The sequence below is a fragment of the Astatotilapia calliptera genome, chromosome 10, assembly GCF_900246225.1.
Source record: "Astatotilapia calliptera chromosome 10, fAstCal1.2, whole genome shotgun sequence".
Lineage (NCBI taxonomy): Eukaryota > Metazoa > Chordata > Actinopteri > Cichliformes > Cichlidae > Astatotilapia > Astatotilapia calliptera.
Window position 1 is genome coordinate 18,812,753 of NC_039311.1, and position 16,726 is coordinate 18,829,478.

Consider the following 16,726-nt stretch of genomic DNA (forward strand, 5'->3'; position numbering starts at 1 on the left):
TCCAGATGAACAGAATCAACTTTTTGGGGGTTAATGCTGACTTGTGAGTGCTGACCTCAACTGACGCATGTGAGTCCTGCAGTTCTTTACATGATCTGGATTGTTTTGTGACCTTTAAGTGATTTCTTGACTCACCAGGTCTGACAGTAAACAGACCCGGGTGTGGCTAGTAAACCTGAACTCAGCTTTCCAAAAAATGTGGTTAAGCACAGTTAATTCATAACTTAACAAGGAAGGCAATTACTTAAACCTACACCACAGATCATGTAGGTTTTTCCTTAAAGGTATGGTGTGTAAAATCTGACCATTAAATGTCAGTAGCTTGCACAGTTTTGTTTTCTTACCTCTCCCAGTTGAAGCACAAAATCCTGACTCCAGTGGCCGTTGTAGAACAAACAACTCTTGAGTGTTGTTCGTCTGTAGTGAGGGTAGGCTGTCAGTATGCTGTTTACCTCGGTTTGTCCACATCTACTTACTCTGTAAGAGGCTGTAAAAGTTTATAAAAGGAGTCTGGTATGAGTCAGAGAAGCTCACTGTCCGATGACAATGATAAAAAGGTAAAATGTTAAGGAAATGCTACGTGGTAATCGCTGCTTATTTTTTTAACACTCACGTGTTAGAGCCCTGACTTCAGCTCAGGAGCTGAGGCTTGTGGTAAGGAGGAGGAAGAGGATAACATTTTATTAAGATGTTTTTATTTCTTTGGTGAAAGGTTCCTCTTCTCAGAAATATAAAGATAAATAATAGATATTAAGTTTTATATCTTGAAGGTGAAGGCATGAATTAAAATTTGCATCCGCAAATGGCTACAAGTTCTTGTTTCCTCTGCTTTTGGCATACTGCATATATGACACATATATTAGGCGGGATGTGCATTGGGATACTGGATTCAACATGGCAGCTTCCACAAACAGGCGCCTGTTTCTGTGAATTTCGAATGAATTAATTCTAAGTTTAGGAGACCAGAATTTCAAATCAGCATCATGTTGCCATGGTAAGACTTAAAAGTAGTGACAGAGCACCCCATCCCCCACCACCCCTGCCAAAGAAATATCAGGAAATGTTAAAGGTAGCTGAGATTAAATGGCTCCTCAGATTTTTACAGTCACAGCCTTTTTATTCAAAATCTAGAGGAGTGGACTTTTGCTGTTCAAAACACTAATTCACTTTTCAGGCCTTGAAGCAAAACCCACATATAAAGTTTATTATTTAAAGGGACTTAAAATAAACTGAAGCTGGACACCAAGAGTGCTTTTTATACAGCATAAGAACTGAATAGGATTTTAATTAATTTACAACAACAGCATTTGTAAAACTGAATAAGATTAACAGTATTTAATAATTACATGTCTTCATATTATGTTTCATACTTAAATTGCACTAGATTCAAGATCCAAAATATGTTTCCCAAGAATATTGAAACATCTCCTCCAGGTATGTTGAGATATTTAAAAAAAAATACATGATGGTTCTTGCACAGAAAAAGTTCAGTGACTTTATAAAAACTCCTTAAACAGAATTTGCAATATGCAATATTATTGTTCTTTGCAGAAGTGTAACAGAGATGTCCCTTTATTCACTCCAGACCCAGTTCTCTGGAGCGTTTTCGCATCACACTTGTTTCAGCTGTTTATGGCTGCCTTCCTGACAAGCTGTCACATCATCCTGTCCAAACAACTAAGACTTTAAGTAAGAGCAGAGAAGGAGATCAATGTGAAAACAGTCTTTTAGTTTCAAACGGCGCAGTGAGGCTCAAAGGACAACAAAAAGCAGCGTGTTTTTCATTGTGGAGGAATTCTAAAGAGCTACACGTCAAAGTTTTGCAGCAGAACGAGTGTTTGAAGTCATTCGAAGTCATCACTACTTCAGTCGAGCGATACGACCTGAAAGCCATCGTCTTCTTCCCTTCCTCTCGCTAAATCCTGGTCTCCTTGACGACTGCTCTTGCCCATCCTGAGCTTGTCCCTCCAGTTGCTACTTCTGCCAATGGTAGGGGGCGTTTTGGGAGCCAGAGCAGCAGATGCTGCAGACTTGGAGGTGGGGCTTTGGTTTGAGCTGTTTGCGGGGGTGGCGGCTCCAGCCACAGGGAAGGTGGTCGGCCGCTGCATGGGTGTTCTGTTCGTCCTCCTCAGGATGCCCATGCGAGAGGGCTTCTTCTGGTTCTGCTCTGCCTGCTGCTGACTCTTCACCTGCTGTTGGAGGATCAGCTGAAAGTCCTCCTGAGGTAAGTCAAGGAAAAAACAATGTCAGCACATCGTTACAGCACATCCATCCCTTTTCTTCTGCGTACCCATATAAGGATCATGGAGAGACTGGCCTATCCCAGCTGTTATAACAGTGGCAGGCAAAGTAGACACAGGACAAGTCGCTAGTGTGACACAGTGCTAACACATAGAGGCAGTTCACTCTGACATTCACAGCTGTGGTCATATTAGAATCATTCAAGCACATCTACAGACTGGTCTCTAAGCAAAGGTAGGAAACAAGTGAGAAAATATGCTGATTGACCAGTTTTATAACATTAGAGTGTGACATCTGTGTCACACATGCCTTTTCTGCAGCTGCTTTCAGAGCGATGCATGTATACTGACTGAATAAGAGGCTGTACAGAAATGCATTAAGGGAAGGCCATAGAGACAGATTCAGGACTTTTCATGTTTTTATATCACAATTACCCCACTAATAAGTGCTCACACATAATGCATGCGTACTGTGAATCTGTCTAATAAAGCAAGAAACATAACTACATTAAATTTGGCCTTTATCCACCCCTGGATCACCCCCAGAGTTGCTGTTATTGCTTTTTAGATTCCTCCAAGGAAGTCCGGTTCTGAGCAACCATCAGCTTTAGTGATGGTTGCTCTTTGACCTTACCTTATCCGTAATGACTATTAGACCAATCTGAATATTGTATTAGCGTTGAGTCCAAAGATGACCAAACCAAAGGCGGCATATCTGGTCAGGAACTCAATAACACTTGAATTTGTCCCACAGGTGCAAACTATCTTGGAGTTTAATGGAAATGTGTATATATATATATATATATATATATATATATATATATATATATATATATATATATATATGTATATATATATGTATATATATATGTATGTATATATATATGTATATATATATATGTATATATATATATATATATATATATATATATATATATATGTATGTATGTATGTATGTATGTATGTATGTATGTATGTGATTTGAGGACCATTTGAATATTTCGGGGGTTTTTTAAGGGTGGCTGCATAAGCAGAGACCACCCTCACTAACTTCTGATGCAAACCCAGTCATTTTGTTGCATAAGCAGGCCTGAACTATGACAGAAACACCTCAGAGCTTCAAGGTCGACTCCAAGTAGGATTTCAGGTGTAACAAGTTAAGTCACGAGTCACTTCAGCAGAAATGTCTTCTACTGTGATGCGTAAGTTCAACAAGACAGGTCTATAATCACTCGTCTGCCTGCTTTCCTGGGTTTTTGGCTACAAGTCTACGCTTTACAATATTTCCTCTTTCCCACACTGTAAAACTCAATGCTGACATCATCGCTCTAGTCCAATCATTTATCTTTCTCCGAGCTGCTCGTGTCATTCTATCATTCAAACTTTATTTCATTTTTTTTAAAACACAGATACCACTATACTCTGTTATGAGGGGTCGTCAAAGTCTAATCACCAAACATCATGTTGAGTTCTTCCCGATAATTTCTCCTTAAACAGCGAATGTGCAAAATTTGTGTGTAAAAATATTTTTTGGACACTTCTCTTACAGCAGCCATTCACATCGGCAGTTTTGTGGCATTTTTTTATTTTTGTCATAAATTTAATTTTCCAATTGTTTTTCCCACAGGGATGAAACAGATCTGACCAATCAGACCATTGGATTTGGCTACGAGTGCACCTCAAAACGCGCACCAATAAGGAATATAGATTATATAGAATATTTTACCTCAGACACACAGCTAGACAGCTCCAAGTAAATGAGCTCCCTGAAATTATTTGATCCCAACTCTGCCAACAAAGCTCAAACTGCCACACTGACATCCTGAAATATGTACGAAAGCAGCCGCGATCCACTTTCAGCACCACAGCTCTTCCTTTTCTTGTTTAGAAACATCAAGACCAGCTCCACATTGCCTGATGTTGACCTCTGTTTTTTCAAAGTGCATCTTTTGAGGACGAATTTTTCACAAAATCGCAACGTGTTCGGTGTGTGTGTTGTTGTTTTTAACAGCTCATTCAGTGCATAAAGGCTTTAAGGGATGACAGTATTTTTATACCAGCGTTGATTCCACGTTCATCTTTATCTTGTAAAAAGGTTGTAACATTAAAAACATTTACTGTATGGTCCTTAGGATTAACCCAACATAAACAGTGGAGTCCCACTGTGTGACTTAGCAGACTGCATAAAGACATACAGATAAAAGGATCACTAAAACTACACAAATAAAAGCCAACAATTAAGAAATTCTAGGAAAATGGCGCTAACGAAGGTCTAAACACAAAGAAATCTAAGATATAATGAATGGGTAGGCTTTTGATATTTTACAGAAAGCCAGAAACACACTTAAATGAGATTCACATCCTATCCTGAGATGCATCGGAGTGAGATGAACACTGACAGTGACAGTAAGGTTTTGATGTTTTGTTTCAATTACTCACAGATGTGTGATGCATTAAAACCACACTTTTTCTTCTAAACTATGCAAACATAAGTCTTCCATCTTTCATGCAGTTTACGTGAAATGACTTGAGGTTTCAGGTACACCTGAAACAGACGCTGCTGCTCTCAACATTAAAGAGCATGCCGTGTAGTTTCAGTTTAACGCTGCAGCAGTCAGGTGCTCGGAAGATGAAGATGTGGGCCATAAGCCAAAGTGCCAGAACAGCCGCTGGCATTAACGCCTGCACGTGATGGCGTGCTGAATTCAATACAAGAGAGTTTTAATTGCAGTCTGGTGTGTGTTTTTATTGGCTGAACACGAAACCAGGTTGTGAAAGTATGTGTGCGTGCGTGTGTCCTACTTTCCCCCACTCCTTTGAGTGTCTTATGTTTACACCTTCCCACCAGCTCTCTTTTCCTCAGTAAAGCCCAGTGTGCTCAGATTATAGAGCTCGGTTGAGTGTTTGCCCAGAGAAGCACACCCTTGTGTTGTCTCTGTTAAACATTAAACTCATCTCAGGTTTACCTTCCAGGCCTCGAGCTCCAGCGACAGTTCCAGACGTTTCTGTGCAGCTTCCAGCAGGTGGTTGTTCAGCGTCATCATCTCCGTCTTACTCCGCAGCAGCTCGGCCTCCATCGCCTTTTTCCTGCACAGAGGAACAGAAAGAATGACACACTCCACAAAAATAGATGCAGTACAGTCAGCTTCCCTCTTTTTCCCCCCTCTTACATTTCGATTATTTTGCTCTTTAGAGGAGTGTGACTGTGTATGTGCTCACTTTTCTATGGCCTCATCTCTGTCCCGCAGCGCCTGCTGGAGAATTGCACTGTCTTCTGCCACCTTTCCTCCAGGTTTGGACTCCTGGATGGACAAACAGGCAAACATGGCAGCGTTATCTTTCTTTCCATTACCTAACATTTTCCACATTTAATCTCACTAACTTTAGTCTCTCTTATCAGCTGAAATCTGGCCTCTACCTTAGTTCCACACCTTGAAAGTTTCTGTAAACATCTCACGAGGCAAACTCCAGAAAGACTTGCTGATGGTGTTACTTGTAAACTTGTTCGACTGCATACCTGAGCTTAGCACATGGGTGGAGGAATTAATGATGTTTTTTTTCTGAGGCAAACAATGACGATGTTTCATCAGGAGGAGACAGAGATGCCCTCAGCGTGAGCGTTAGTATCTGTGTACAAGCCTCGGGGCTAATGCTTAGAGGATTTTTGTGGTGTTAGCCAGAGTCAAAGAAAAATTACTCATGTTAGGATGTTTGTTTTATTTACTGTGGCCCATTTTCTTAAGTATAATACACAATTTTGCCTTTACTCTATAATTTCCTGTTTACTGACTCCCCAAAAGGCCCATTGTTAGCCAAAAACCAACAAAAGCACTACAAAAATGTATTAATGCTTCTTTTGAAGTCACGTTAATACCAGGAGTGCCCAGTGGTCTAAAGACTATATAATCACTAATGTTTAAGGTTATACAATGGAGCAAATAAATATTTGATATCTTGCTGAATTTTTTAGTTTGCTCACGTACAAAGACATGAGCAATCACTAATTTTTATAGTAATTTCATTTTAATGGTGAAAGACAGAGAAGCATCCCAAAAAACACACATTACATAAACGTTATAAATTGATTTGACTAACGAATTCATTTGTCACCTTTGACCTTCTGCTAGCATAAAAACACTCATCTGAGTAACGTGTCCACTGAAACCAGCTCAAACAAAGACGTCAGAGAAATAGAAGTGCTGACGAGCTTTATTTACTCTGACCTGTTTGGTGTGGCTGATTGCCAGTTTGCGGGCCACGTTCTGCAGCTGGCCCAGAGCGGCGTCCAGGCGGTTTTCCCCATCGGACGGCTCGATCTGGCTGGACTCTGGCTCTGTCAGCGGGTGCAGCAGCCTCAGAATAGACAAAACTTCCTCTGTGACCTGGAATAAAAATCAACGGAAAAGAATTTTTTTTTTAAACCTCCAGAGCTCTGCGGATGTATACCATAGTACTGTGTTGTGGTAAACTGTACCCGATCTTTGTGTTGACTCCAGCCCTCTCCTTCTCTGTTTTCCTGCAGTTTGTCCACCTGGGCCTTCAGCTTGATACTTCGTCTGCGGGACAGCTCCACTTCTCGCCGTACTTCTTTAAGCTACAAACACCATAATTTAATATCCCATCAGAAAATGTTTAGTTTCTCTTGCTGTGAAAGTAAATCAAAGCCTGCACTCAAAAGCTCCTACTTCATGACATTTTTTACACAATCTGAACAGAAACTGCTAATCTACAATCTCGAGTGAAACAACAGATAAAAAATCCAGTCATACTAGTTGAGAGGTCATCCAACACTAAACTGTTTGATGACGTTCACGTCTTCACACATGAATGCAATCCTGGAAGTGTGCGTACACACAGATATCAGAGATATAGGACTAATAAGTGCTGTTAACATGTGTCCAAAATCATTCATTGTCACTGGAAACTGAGGTTTACTGCACTCTGACAGCAGAGCATCAAACGTGTTTTTATTCTACTTCATTATGTTTGCATGGCAGGACTCTGTGCGCTTTGTGTGTTTGTACCCTTTGATACACTGCTAAGCAACAGTTCAATCAGCCTCCTCCCTGTTTTACAGGTTTCATGTTTGACAATCCTCTTCAAACAGATCTCAGTTCAAGCGCTGGTGCTTTAAAATATTTGTGGTTTTTACACACGTGAATATTAAAAAGACTATCTTGGCGTTACCGTGTCTGAGTAGTGTCCCAGTGTTCTGCGTCTGCTGAGCGGCTTGCCACTGTTTAGCAGGTCTGGTAGGGTCCCGTCTAGGTAGTTCCTCTGGAAAGAGTTTGTGTTTTCATTGGATCCTGACCCTTCAGAGTCCCTTGCTTCCTCTGAGGCCACCTCACCCACGCTGTCTTTCTCGTCAGACTGTGAGGTGCTTTCGTCGTCACCCAGCTCATCTTCGCTGATATCGTTCAAATTCAATTCGTTAATGAGGCATGTGTTTTTACCAGCCAGCAGACTGGCAGTGTTTCCTTTAGAGTAATCTTTCTCTGTCTCGTCTACAGACTCTTCTGGATCGTCTGTCTTTGTTGTGGCATTTGGTTCAGGTTCTCTTGGCAAAACCATTGCTCGGTAATAAGTATATTTGTTCCTGAGCGAGCCCAGCTGTCTGTCCTCCAACCTGTTCAGAGAGGAGTAGAGTTGCTCGCTGGTGGTGACTCGAGGTCTCAGCTTCTCATTGAGGACTGAAAAAGGCTGACTGAAATCCATGGCCGGCTCTGTGGAAGTCACAGGCAGAAGTGGGCTCAGTTAAACCATCTGCAGACAGCGCCAGGTAAAAACAAACTCAGGAAAGCAAGAGGAAGTCCATAAAACAAGGTGGAGTGAGGATGACAAATAGAATGTCATTAAACTTGTTTTACCTGAACTGTGTGCGTCTTCACTGAGGCATGATATGACACGATGTGATGTCAGCGGAGGCTGTGGCTTCAAGTGGCCCGTCTGAGCTTTCTTCCTCCTTTTTCTGCCGCTACAAAAACATGACGTGCAAACATACCACAGCAGCAGGGAGACAAATGGGAGGAGGGCTTCTGATACAATCTAGTTATTCAAACCTGACGCGTGAAACTTTATTTAAACTCTTCCTTTATCAAGAAAGTCACACATACATAGAACATAGCCACTAGGAGTAGGCCAGTAAACAGAGGTGAAAATAAATTACACAACAGCATCAGCGGAAGTGAATGTTTGCTTGTGAAAAATCACACTTCTGATAAGTCCCTGATTTATTTTTGGTACTGAAAGACTTTGGGGAAAACACCAGTTAGAGTCATTCCTGATATCTGAGGTAAAACGGATTCTGTGACAAACCTCCCACATGCCTGTGCAAAGATGAATCAGTAAGTGACTGAAGGAAAAAAATGATCATCATCAGTTATGTGCATTTAAAAAAAGCTGTTTCCATTACAGTTCACATGGTTATGCGATTCACCAAGATGCAGCAAGGAAGTGGTTCTTGATTGTGTTTTTCCCACTAAGCCAAGGCTGTTTTGAGCAAGAAGTAGGTCGCCTCTAAATTAAATATTCAGCTAGATAGGCCCACTTTTTTTTTTAAACAAATTCTCTTAAATATGGAATCAGACATCTCTATTTCACTGTTTTGAGGTGCTTCTGCTTTTTTACCCGTCAGTGCCACAATTAATCTTGTAATTTGCCTTAATTACCTTTTTTCTTTTTTTGCAGTATACAACTACTTTATTGTGGCTAATCAAAGTCAGTAGAATGACAGACTGAGGCACATACCTATCTGAACAAATGTTGTTTAACTTTATTTATGCCTCAGAGTTTTAATCAGATATATCTGACACAGAAAGTTTTCACAGGACTGCATTCAGTCACGCTAGAAACTAAATACACCCTATTATCTACAATCCTGTAGAACGATGTGGAGGAATTTTGGCTCACTTTTTTACTAATGTTGTTTCAGTTCATTGAGGTTTGTGGGCATTTCATTATGCACAGCATTTCAATCATGTGCTTCAACATTTCCTCCTTTCTTTTTCAGTCATTCTGGTGTAGATTTGTTGCTGTGTTTGGGATCAATGTCCTGTTGCATGACCATACAACCTAGCTTGAGCTGTTGGATGGACGGCTTCACATTTGAATCTTTGGTATATAGAGGACTAGGCCTGTGGCTGCAAAACAAGCCCAAACCATCACCCCTCCTCCACTGTGCTTGACAGCTTTTACTAGATGTTTCTGCTAATGTGCTGCGTTTGTCCATTACGTCACATATCTCCAGTTTCACCTTGTCTGTTCAAAGGACATTTTTCCTTTTGTTCATATGCAACAATGCAAACCTAAGCTGTGTTCCCATCTTCTATTTGGTTGGAAACCCTTCCAAACAGGCCATGTATGCTCAGTATTTTTCTTATTGTACTGTCTTGGACTTAACATTTAACATGCTAACTGAGGCCTGTAGAGTCTGAGATGAGCGCACTTTGCTTTTGCGTATCATCTCGGAGTATTGCATTGTCTGACCTTGTGGTCAATTTGCTAGGAAATCTACTCCTAAGAAGATTGTAGCATTAAGCTAACACACACCTACTTAGTTAATCGAGTAAATTTGATAAGCAGCACCTGGCTGCTGCTTATCCACTTGCTTCCTGTAGAAGCTGTAAGGCCATCTGCATATAGTCCCGTCTATGAGCCTGTTGCAGCTAGCTATTGGTTATCTTAGCTTAGCATTTTTGATCTCCAGATCAAAAGCACCTCAGCACATTTAAAGCTTTCTAATTAACTCTTTATGTGGCTTAATTCTCACAAACAGAAACAAAAAGAGTAAAGAATTAAGAACAGCTTATTATTATTCAATAATAATAATAATAATAAATTTTAATTATGAAGTTGCCTTTCAAGACACAAGATAAAATGAACAAACAGTGGGTTCACAGTGAAAATGCACATTTGAGCAGATGGGTTTTGAGTTGAGATTTAAACTGGGGGTAAAGAGTTCCACAGCCTGGGAGCAGAGCAGCTAAAAGCTCTGCTTCCCATGGTGCTGAGGCGGAAAGAGGGCACAGCGAGCTGGATAGAAGAAGAAGATTGAAGTGAGTGGGCAGAAGAGATAGTGCTTAACAGGTCAGACAGGTAAGGAGGTGCAAGGTTATGAATGGCCTTGAAGGTGAGCAGAAGAAGTTTGAATATTATCCGGAATTTTACTGGGAGCCTGTGAAGTTCCTGAAGCAGCAGAGTCCTGAAACAGTTGAAGCTTATGGAGGGTTTATGGGGGAGACCATGCAAATGAGAATTGCAGTAGTCAATACGGGATGTAACGAGACTGTGGACAAGAATGGACGGAAACTGGGTGGAATGAGAAGGACGTAATCTGTTTATGTTGGGCAGATGGAAATAGGCAGAACGGGTGAGATTATAGATGTGAGATTTATAGGAAAGTGAACTGTCTAGGATGACACCAAGGCTCTTAACCCGAGGAGAAGGGAAAACTGTGGAGTTATCAATAGTGAGTGAGAAATGGTTCAACTTCAAAAGGTTGGATTTGGTGCCAATAAGGAGGATCTCAGTTTTATCCTCATTGAGCTTTAGAAAATTAGAGCTATTTACTAAGTTTTGAATGCTTTCTGCTGTTTGTAACTGATGTAACAAGTTTTGTCACCACGTTTATTAATGAAGTCCTCCTGAGCCCTGATACATATGTCAGATTTAGATTTTTCAATTCTATTTTTTTAATATTATGTATTTAATGTATATGAAATAATCCCATGACTTTGCGTTCTGATATCAAAGCAAAAATATTCAATAAAACTTCACCATGCTCCAGAAATATTTGTGCACAATTGCTTCACATTATAATGCATTCCAAGAAGCTGCATTGTCAGACAATACCTGTGGAGGTGGTCTGTGACAATGTGAGGCTATTCATATGCATTCATTTGCAGGGCGGTCCCTGTTGTATTTCCAGTGAAACAATTTTAAAATGTCAGCAGTGTTGCGCGTTTAATTTTTGTCTTGTGTAATTATGTTCCAATCAGAAAGAAAGTCAGTAAGCAAAGAAACACATTTAACTCTGTTCTGTATTTTGGAGTTATTCTCACTGTTTTGGTAAGGTTCAATAAAGGGGGTGGAGCCTTGTGGAGCACAAATACCAGACTGTACAGCACCTTTTGTTTTTCCTCAACTGAATGAATCAAGGACCTCCCAGGTCTTTGGTATTAATACAGACATTTAGCCTGTTCTTAACCAGGAAGATTAAAAAAAAAAAAAAAACTTTCTGCAAAGTCATTCAGAATTTGGTAACAAGACATCCTAACATCTGCCTCTAACTTTGCTCTCCTCCTCAAGAAATGCAGCTTAAAACAACCTCTGCACAAGCTGTTTGATAACAGTTTGTCCATTTTATATCATTAGATTATTAGAATAACCAGGACTTAAACTGATTCTTTGGTCAGGGCTAAGACACTTCATCACAAAGTCAGAGGTCATGGCTTTATACTGTTACTGTATTTAACCAAAGTGGAGTTTTTCAAAACATTTCTGGTCTGTTTAGCAGAATGAGCCCAATCAGTCAGACCCTCACTATGGGAAAGTAAACAGAAAGCCAAGGACAGGATTAGAGAAGCCTAGACTGAACAAACGGACCAATTTACTACCCAGTCACATAGAAACGCTCAACAAAAGACACATCCCACCACATGGAAGGAAGACTACCAATGCTGGCAAAGAGTGCCCCACTTGTTCATTTCACTGGATATGTTCAGAGGCATGTAACCAAGTCTCTTTAGTTAAGCCTGCACTATGCAGCAGAAACAGCTCCGGGATGGGCAGCCATGTGCTGTGACCAGTGAGGAGAAAGAGAAAAGAGGGGCACAGAGGGAGCACAAACAGGAGTGCTCCGTGGGGATTATATAGTACAATGAGGTCTTTTGAGAATAAATGTGGAATAAATTCAGGAATTCACAGGGATCCACTGAAGAGAAGCTAACGGGGGAGAAACATGATCTCGCAGTACTCACACTGCAAGGTTGCAAAACGAGGAATTTCAACAGTCCAGCCTAGAAAGAAGGAAGTAGTTTTGAGAGAGCTGAAGAATTTTAGATTGATGTTGGAAGTGTCCAGAATTGACAAGATTAGAAATGTGTACATCAGAGCTCAGGTTGAGTGTCTTGGGAGCCAAAGGTTTGAGAGGCAAGGATAACAAGCTTGGACATTTACAGAAGAGGAATAGTGGATATATTGGACAAAGAATGTTGAAGATGGAGGTGCCAGGCAGGAAGAAAAGAGGAAGACCAGACGGGAGATTCATAGATTTAGAGAGATGTGAGGGATAGGGTGAGATGGAGGCAGATTTATCTCCTGTGGCGACCTCTAAAGGCGAAGTAGCAAATGCATGGTGTAATCATTTAGCATCTGGCATGATGTTACTGTTACAGGTAAACAGAAAGTTCTTGGAAAATAGCAATAAATTATTTTTTTCATCATTTTAAAAAGTATTTTTTATTAAATGTTTCATAATGGTAGATTTCCTTTATTCTTTATGAAATTCTCCACAGGAGAAATATAGTTAGCTTCACGTTTAATGTGAATTTCTTCCTCATTTTTATTTAGTCCTTTGCTTCCATCTTGTTGTAAACTTTAAAGTCATCACATTTATTATTAAAGGCTGTTCACTGCTGGCTCAAATCCACACTGCTGTCCTCTGAGGCTATAGTTCTGCTTTTTCTTTTTTCTTCCTGCCCTTCTGTCCATCACTGGCAGCACATCTGAATCCAAGGTTGTCAGAAGCAGAGTCGGGAGTGTTGCCCATCCTGCAGGATGCACAGTTGTAAGCCTTACTCAAGATTAAATCGGTGGGTCTGAACATACGTTATCTTTTGTTTTTGTTTTTTTACCTCAGAAACTCACCTGGTTGTGATTCGAGCCTTGTGATTAGCTGAACCGTCCACTGTGTCGATCCAGGAGGCACCGCGCAGCACGTACATCGGCCTCGCTGCTGAAAAGCGTGTGGATGTCCACTCCCATGTATTTCCCATCATGTCATACAGTCCTGGAGGAAGATTTGTCATTATGTGTTAATGTTCACAACATAAAATGTGAGAAGAAAAATCAAATGTTTCCAAAAGCTCAAAACACAAATGTAAAGTCTTAATGCACAGTTAATATTCCTCTTAAACATCTTAGCTACCAATCAGCTCTTTCATCATGCTGATAACATGTGTGTTAAAACAAGATTACCATAGCTATTCTGGGGAGGGTATGCTGTAACAGGAGAGATGCCGTGGTATCCATCCTCTGCAGTGTCTCCATCTGGGAAAGATCCCTAAAATACACGAAAGCTAGAATTACCACAATACCACACTTTAAATCCATGTTTGTCCAGACTCACAATACAGTAAGTGAAGAATTACATGAGTCTTAGTCACAGATGGGCAGTAAAGCGTAATCCGATTACTTTTTTCAAGTAATGAGTAAAGTAATTAGATTACTGCTACTTACCCGTAAGCAGGCTACATTACTGCGTTACTAAACCATTATTTTGTTTGTGAGAGTGTCTTATGACAATGACGTACGAGCGTGCGACGTCCGTGGCAGCAATAGACGTGTGTCAATCAACAACAGATGACATGGACTGCAGCTGAGTACTGAGTACGACCATGTGGCGTCCACAGTACTCTCTGCGTGGGAAGAAAACGTCTTTCTACTGCAAAAACTTTAACTTTAAATCTGAGCAAGCACCTGGCAAGCTGCCACAGGAATGTTGAATTCACAGAGAAGCCCCCGGATCCTATACAGCTTTATAACGTATTTGTAACGTATTCAAGTTGTGTATCATGTTTTTTAAAGTAACTTAAGTAATAAAGTAACCAACTACTTTTGAAAAGAAGTAATCAGTAAAGTTAACGGGATTACTTTCTTGGAGAAGTAATCAGTAATTAGTAACTAATTACTATTTTCAAGAAGCTTGACCAACACTGGTCTTGTCTTAGCAACAAAAATTAATCTCCCCAACTCTGGATCCATACAAATTTAAAATATAGTCGCATGTTTTGTTCCTCAGTAACAAAACATGCGAGTGTAAAACATTGTTTTACATAAACACAGAGGGTTTTTTCTGTATTCAGATATACAATATATATTTACTTAATAACAAAGACAAAAACATAATGTCAGTGGCTAAAGAAGCATTAGTGAAAACCTAATCAGAGCCTCCCATGAGAACAATACTAATGACCTAATGATGACCTAACCATGACTGCAACATGCTGACCTGCCACAGGTTGGTTCTGTTGGCCTGGAACTTGTTTCCCCATGGGTAGGTCCGACCTGCAGCATAACAGCCAGGAAAGAGATTAGATGAACAATAAAATTATATTTCAGTTTTGTGAAAAAGTCCATTATTCAAACTAGTTTCCTGATTTTTCACAAAGACTTGACTGAATCTGAAACACAAAAGCAGTTTTGGGTTCCTCTGTCGAGACAATAACAAAGGAGCTGCTGAGCAGAAACATCACTGTGTGTGACTTAAATGTTGTCAGCTGGAAGTGAAAGTCAAAAACTCGACTATAATAGCAGTAAACATTATACCTTGCAGCCCCCCACGTGCAGCCCACTCCCACTCCTCCTCCGTGGGCAGTCTCTTGCTTTTCCAGCTGCAGAAGGCCTGGGCGTCATTCCAGCTCACCTGAACCACTGGAAAGTCCAGACGATCTCGAATCCCCGAACCAGGCCCTGAAGGCTGAACAGTAGAGGGTCAACGTGCGTGGCAAAAAAGTAGGCATGGCAGGAAGGCAACAATAATTCTACCAACCACTCGTTACAACAAATGTGTAAAGAAAAACACCTCTGAATACTGAAACTGAGACTACAATTTGGTCGGGCTCAACAAAGCAAAAGTTAGACAACAGAAGACTGGAAAAATGCGGTTTGGTTTGATAAGTGTCGATTTACGATAAAGCACATTTGGGATGTGGACGCAACAGAAGAGTTGCATTGTGGATGTGCAGCTGATGATCTGCAGCGGCTGTGTGATGCTGTCCTGTCAACATGGACCGAAGTATCTAGGAATGTTTCCAGCACCTTCTTGTATCTGTGCCACAAATAATTCAGCAGTGCTTAAGGAATAGGGGTCTGACTCAGTACTCGCATGGTTTACCTAATAAAATGTTATAAGTGAGTGTAAACAAAAACTGTCAAAAACATAGGAACAAACTCACAATGTGCAACTCACCTGTCTCCAAAACACACGCTCTATAGGCAGCCACCACGGAGCAGACTGATGGAAAAGATGAGGAAATAGGTCAGAAGCTGTTTACAACAGTAAGAAGCTCTACATTCTATATTTTATTTATTGTGGAGAATCTCTTTAAATGCTGAGATGCCTACAAATTGTTTCATTAATTATTATGAACAACACTAACGTTAGACATATAAAAACAGCAAATCTTCATATCTGAGATGTATGCTTAAAATTGTGAAATAAGTAATCTAGCTGGTAATCTGATCTATTAATCAGAGAAAAATAACTCGGCACCTCAATTCTCTGAGTGACTTTGCTCTTCAGCTCTTCTGACACGAAGTCCTGAAACACGAAACTCCAGCCAAACGTCTCGGCTTCAGTTTTGTACTTCTGGGCTCTCACAAAGTCTCTGTGGCAAATAAATGAACAAGTCACCGACTTCAGTGCATTAGTTCTGCCTTAATTCATTTCAATGTAGATCTTATTTACCTGAAATCGGCGTTTGTGACGGGGTGTCTGTCTATTTCAAAAGGCTGAAGCTCGACCTCCTTGGTGGGAGACTCTCCGTCTCTCCCATCGGGTGCACTGGTTCCCATTGACATCTTTCCTCCCGGGATGTTCACCATTTCCTCCGCGGCTGCCAGGAACAAACATGCCTCGATGGGTATTTATTTAAGTGTTAATGTTTTTGTTAAATTCAGAAATGAAAGAAAGAGTCCTCTTACCGGCCCCTGTCAGTAAAAACACAGCAAACATCCAGAATACCATCGTCTTTGCTAAAACTGGTTTGAAACCACGTCTAAACAAAAATATACACGTTAAACGTTTAACCACGTTCAAATGGAGAACTTCTCAAAGTTCAATTTCATTTTTTAGTCGTTTCTATCGGACAGATTTCACCGTTGCACCTCAAAATTGGTTCCGTCCGTTTTTTCAAATTCACGCGATACTTCCTCTTTCTCAAAGCTTTGTAGTTTAATAATATTGAGAATAATATTAATATTGTTAATAATAATAATAATAATAACAGGAAGAGTATTACGTTGGAAAATATTTCGAGTAAGACGTAAACACCGATGCTCTGCGCTGGTGTAATATAAATCGTACTCAACCCTATCTGACTGATTCAGCTTCTCAATTACAGTTACAGGTTATGTTTTACTCCCATGCAGCACATCTGTGTAACCCTTTCTCAATTCTCAAGTACATCTGCTCTCTGGTGTTAATAGGCTATTTCAGCCCAACACCCCAAGTACACATTACACCACTTTTAATGCGCTGCACTGTC

General features: G+C 40.4%; 2 protein-coding genes across 3 annotated transcripts; both read right to left on the reverse strand.

The window, feature by feature from the left end:
- Positions 1-1,249: 1,249 nt before the first annotated feature.
- Positions 1,250-8,415, reverse strand: bicdl2l (bicaudal-D-related protein 2-like). 2 transcript variants are annotated; one of them, XM_026183014.1, is made up of 7 exons: positions 8,108-8,415; positions 7,428-7,963; positions 6,715-6,834; positions 6,464-6,622; positions 5,460-5,542; positions 5,207-5,327; positions 1,250-2,219 (listed from the first exon to the last, which is right to left on the reverse strand). In XM_026183014.1, the coding sequence occupies exons 2-7, from the start codon at positions 7,953-7,955 to the stop codon at positions 1,866-1,868; spliced, it is 1,365 nt and encodes a 454-aa protein (XP_026038799.1). In that variant the 5' UTR covers positions 7,956-7,963; positions 8,108-8,415; the 3' UTR covers positions 1,250-1,865. The 2 variants fall into 2 exon arrangements, with proteins under 2 accessions (XP_026038799.1, XP_026038798.1); XM_026183013.1 differs by lacking the exon at positions 8,108-8,415 and having other exon boundaries at positions 7,428-8,070.
- A 4,267-nt stretch (positions 8,416-12,682) lies between these two features.
- Positions 12,683-16,380, reverse strand: sumf2 (sulfatase modifying factor 2). The gene is made up of 9 exons (XM_026183104.1): positions 16,164-16,380; positions 15,928-16,075; positions 15,733-15,847; positions 15,430-15,474; positions 14,787-14,937; positions 14,470-14,525; positions 13,437-13,521; positions 13,107-13,248; positions 12,683-13,009 (listed from the first exon to the last, which is right to left on the reverse strand). Exons 1-9 carry the CDS (start codon positions 16,204-16,206, stop codon positions 12,907-12,909), a joined length of 888 nt encoding a protein of 295 aa, XP_026038889.1. The 5' UTR covers positions 16,207-16,380; the 3' UTR covers positions 12,683-12,906.
- Between the last annotated feature and the right edge of the window lie 346 nt (positions 16,381-16,726).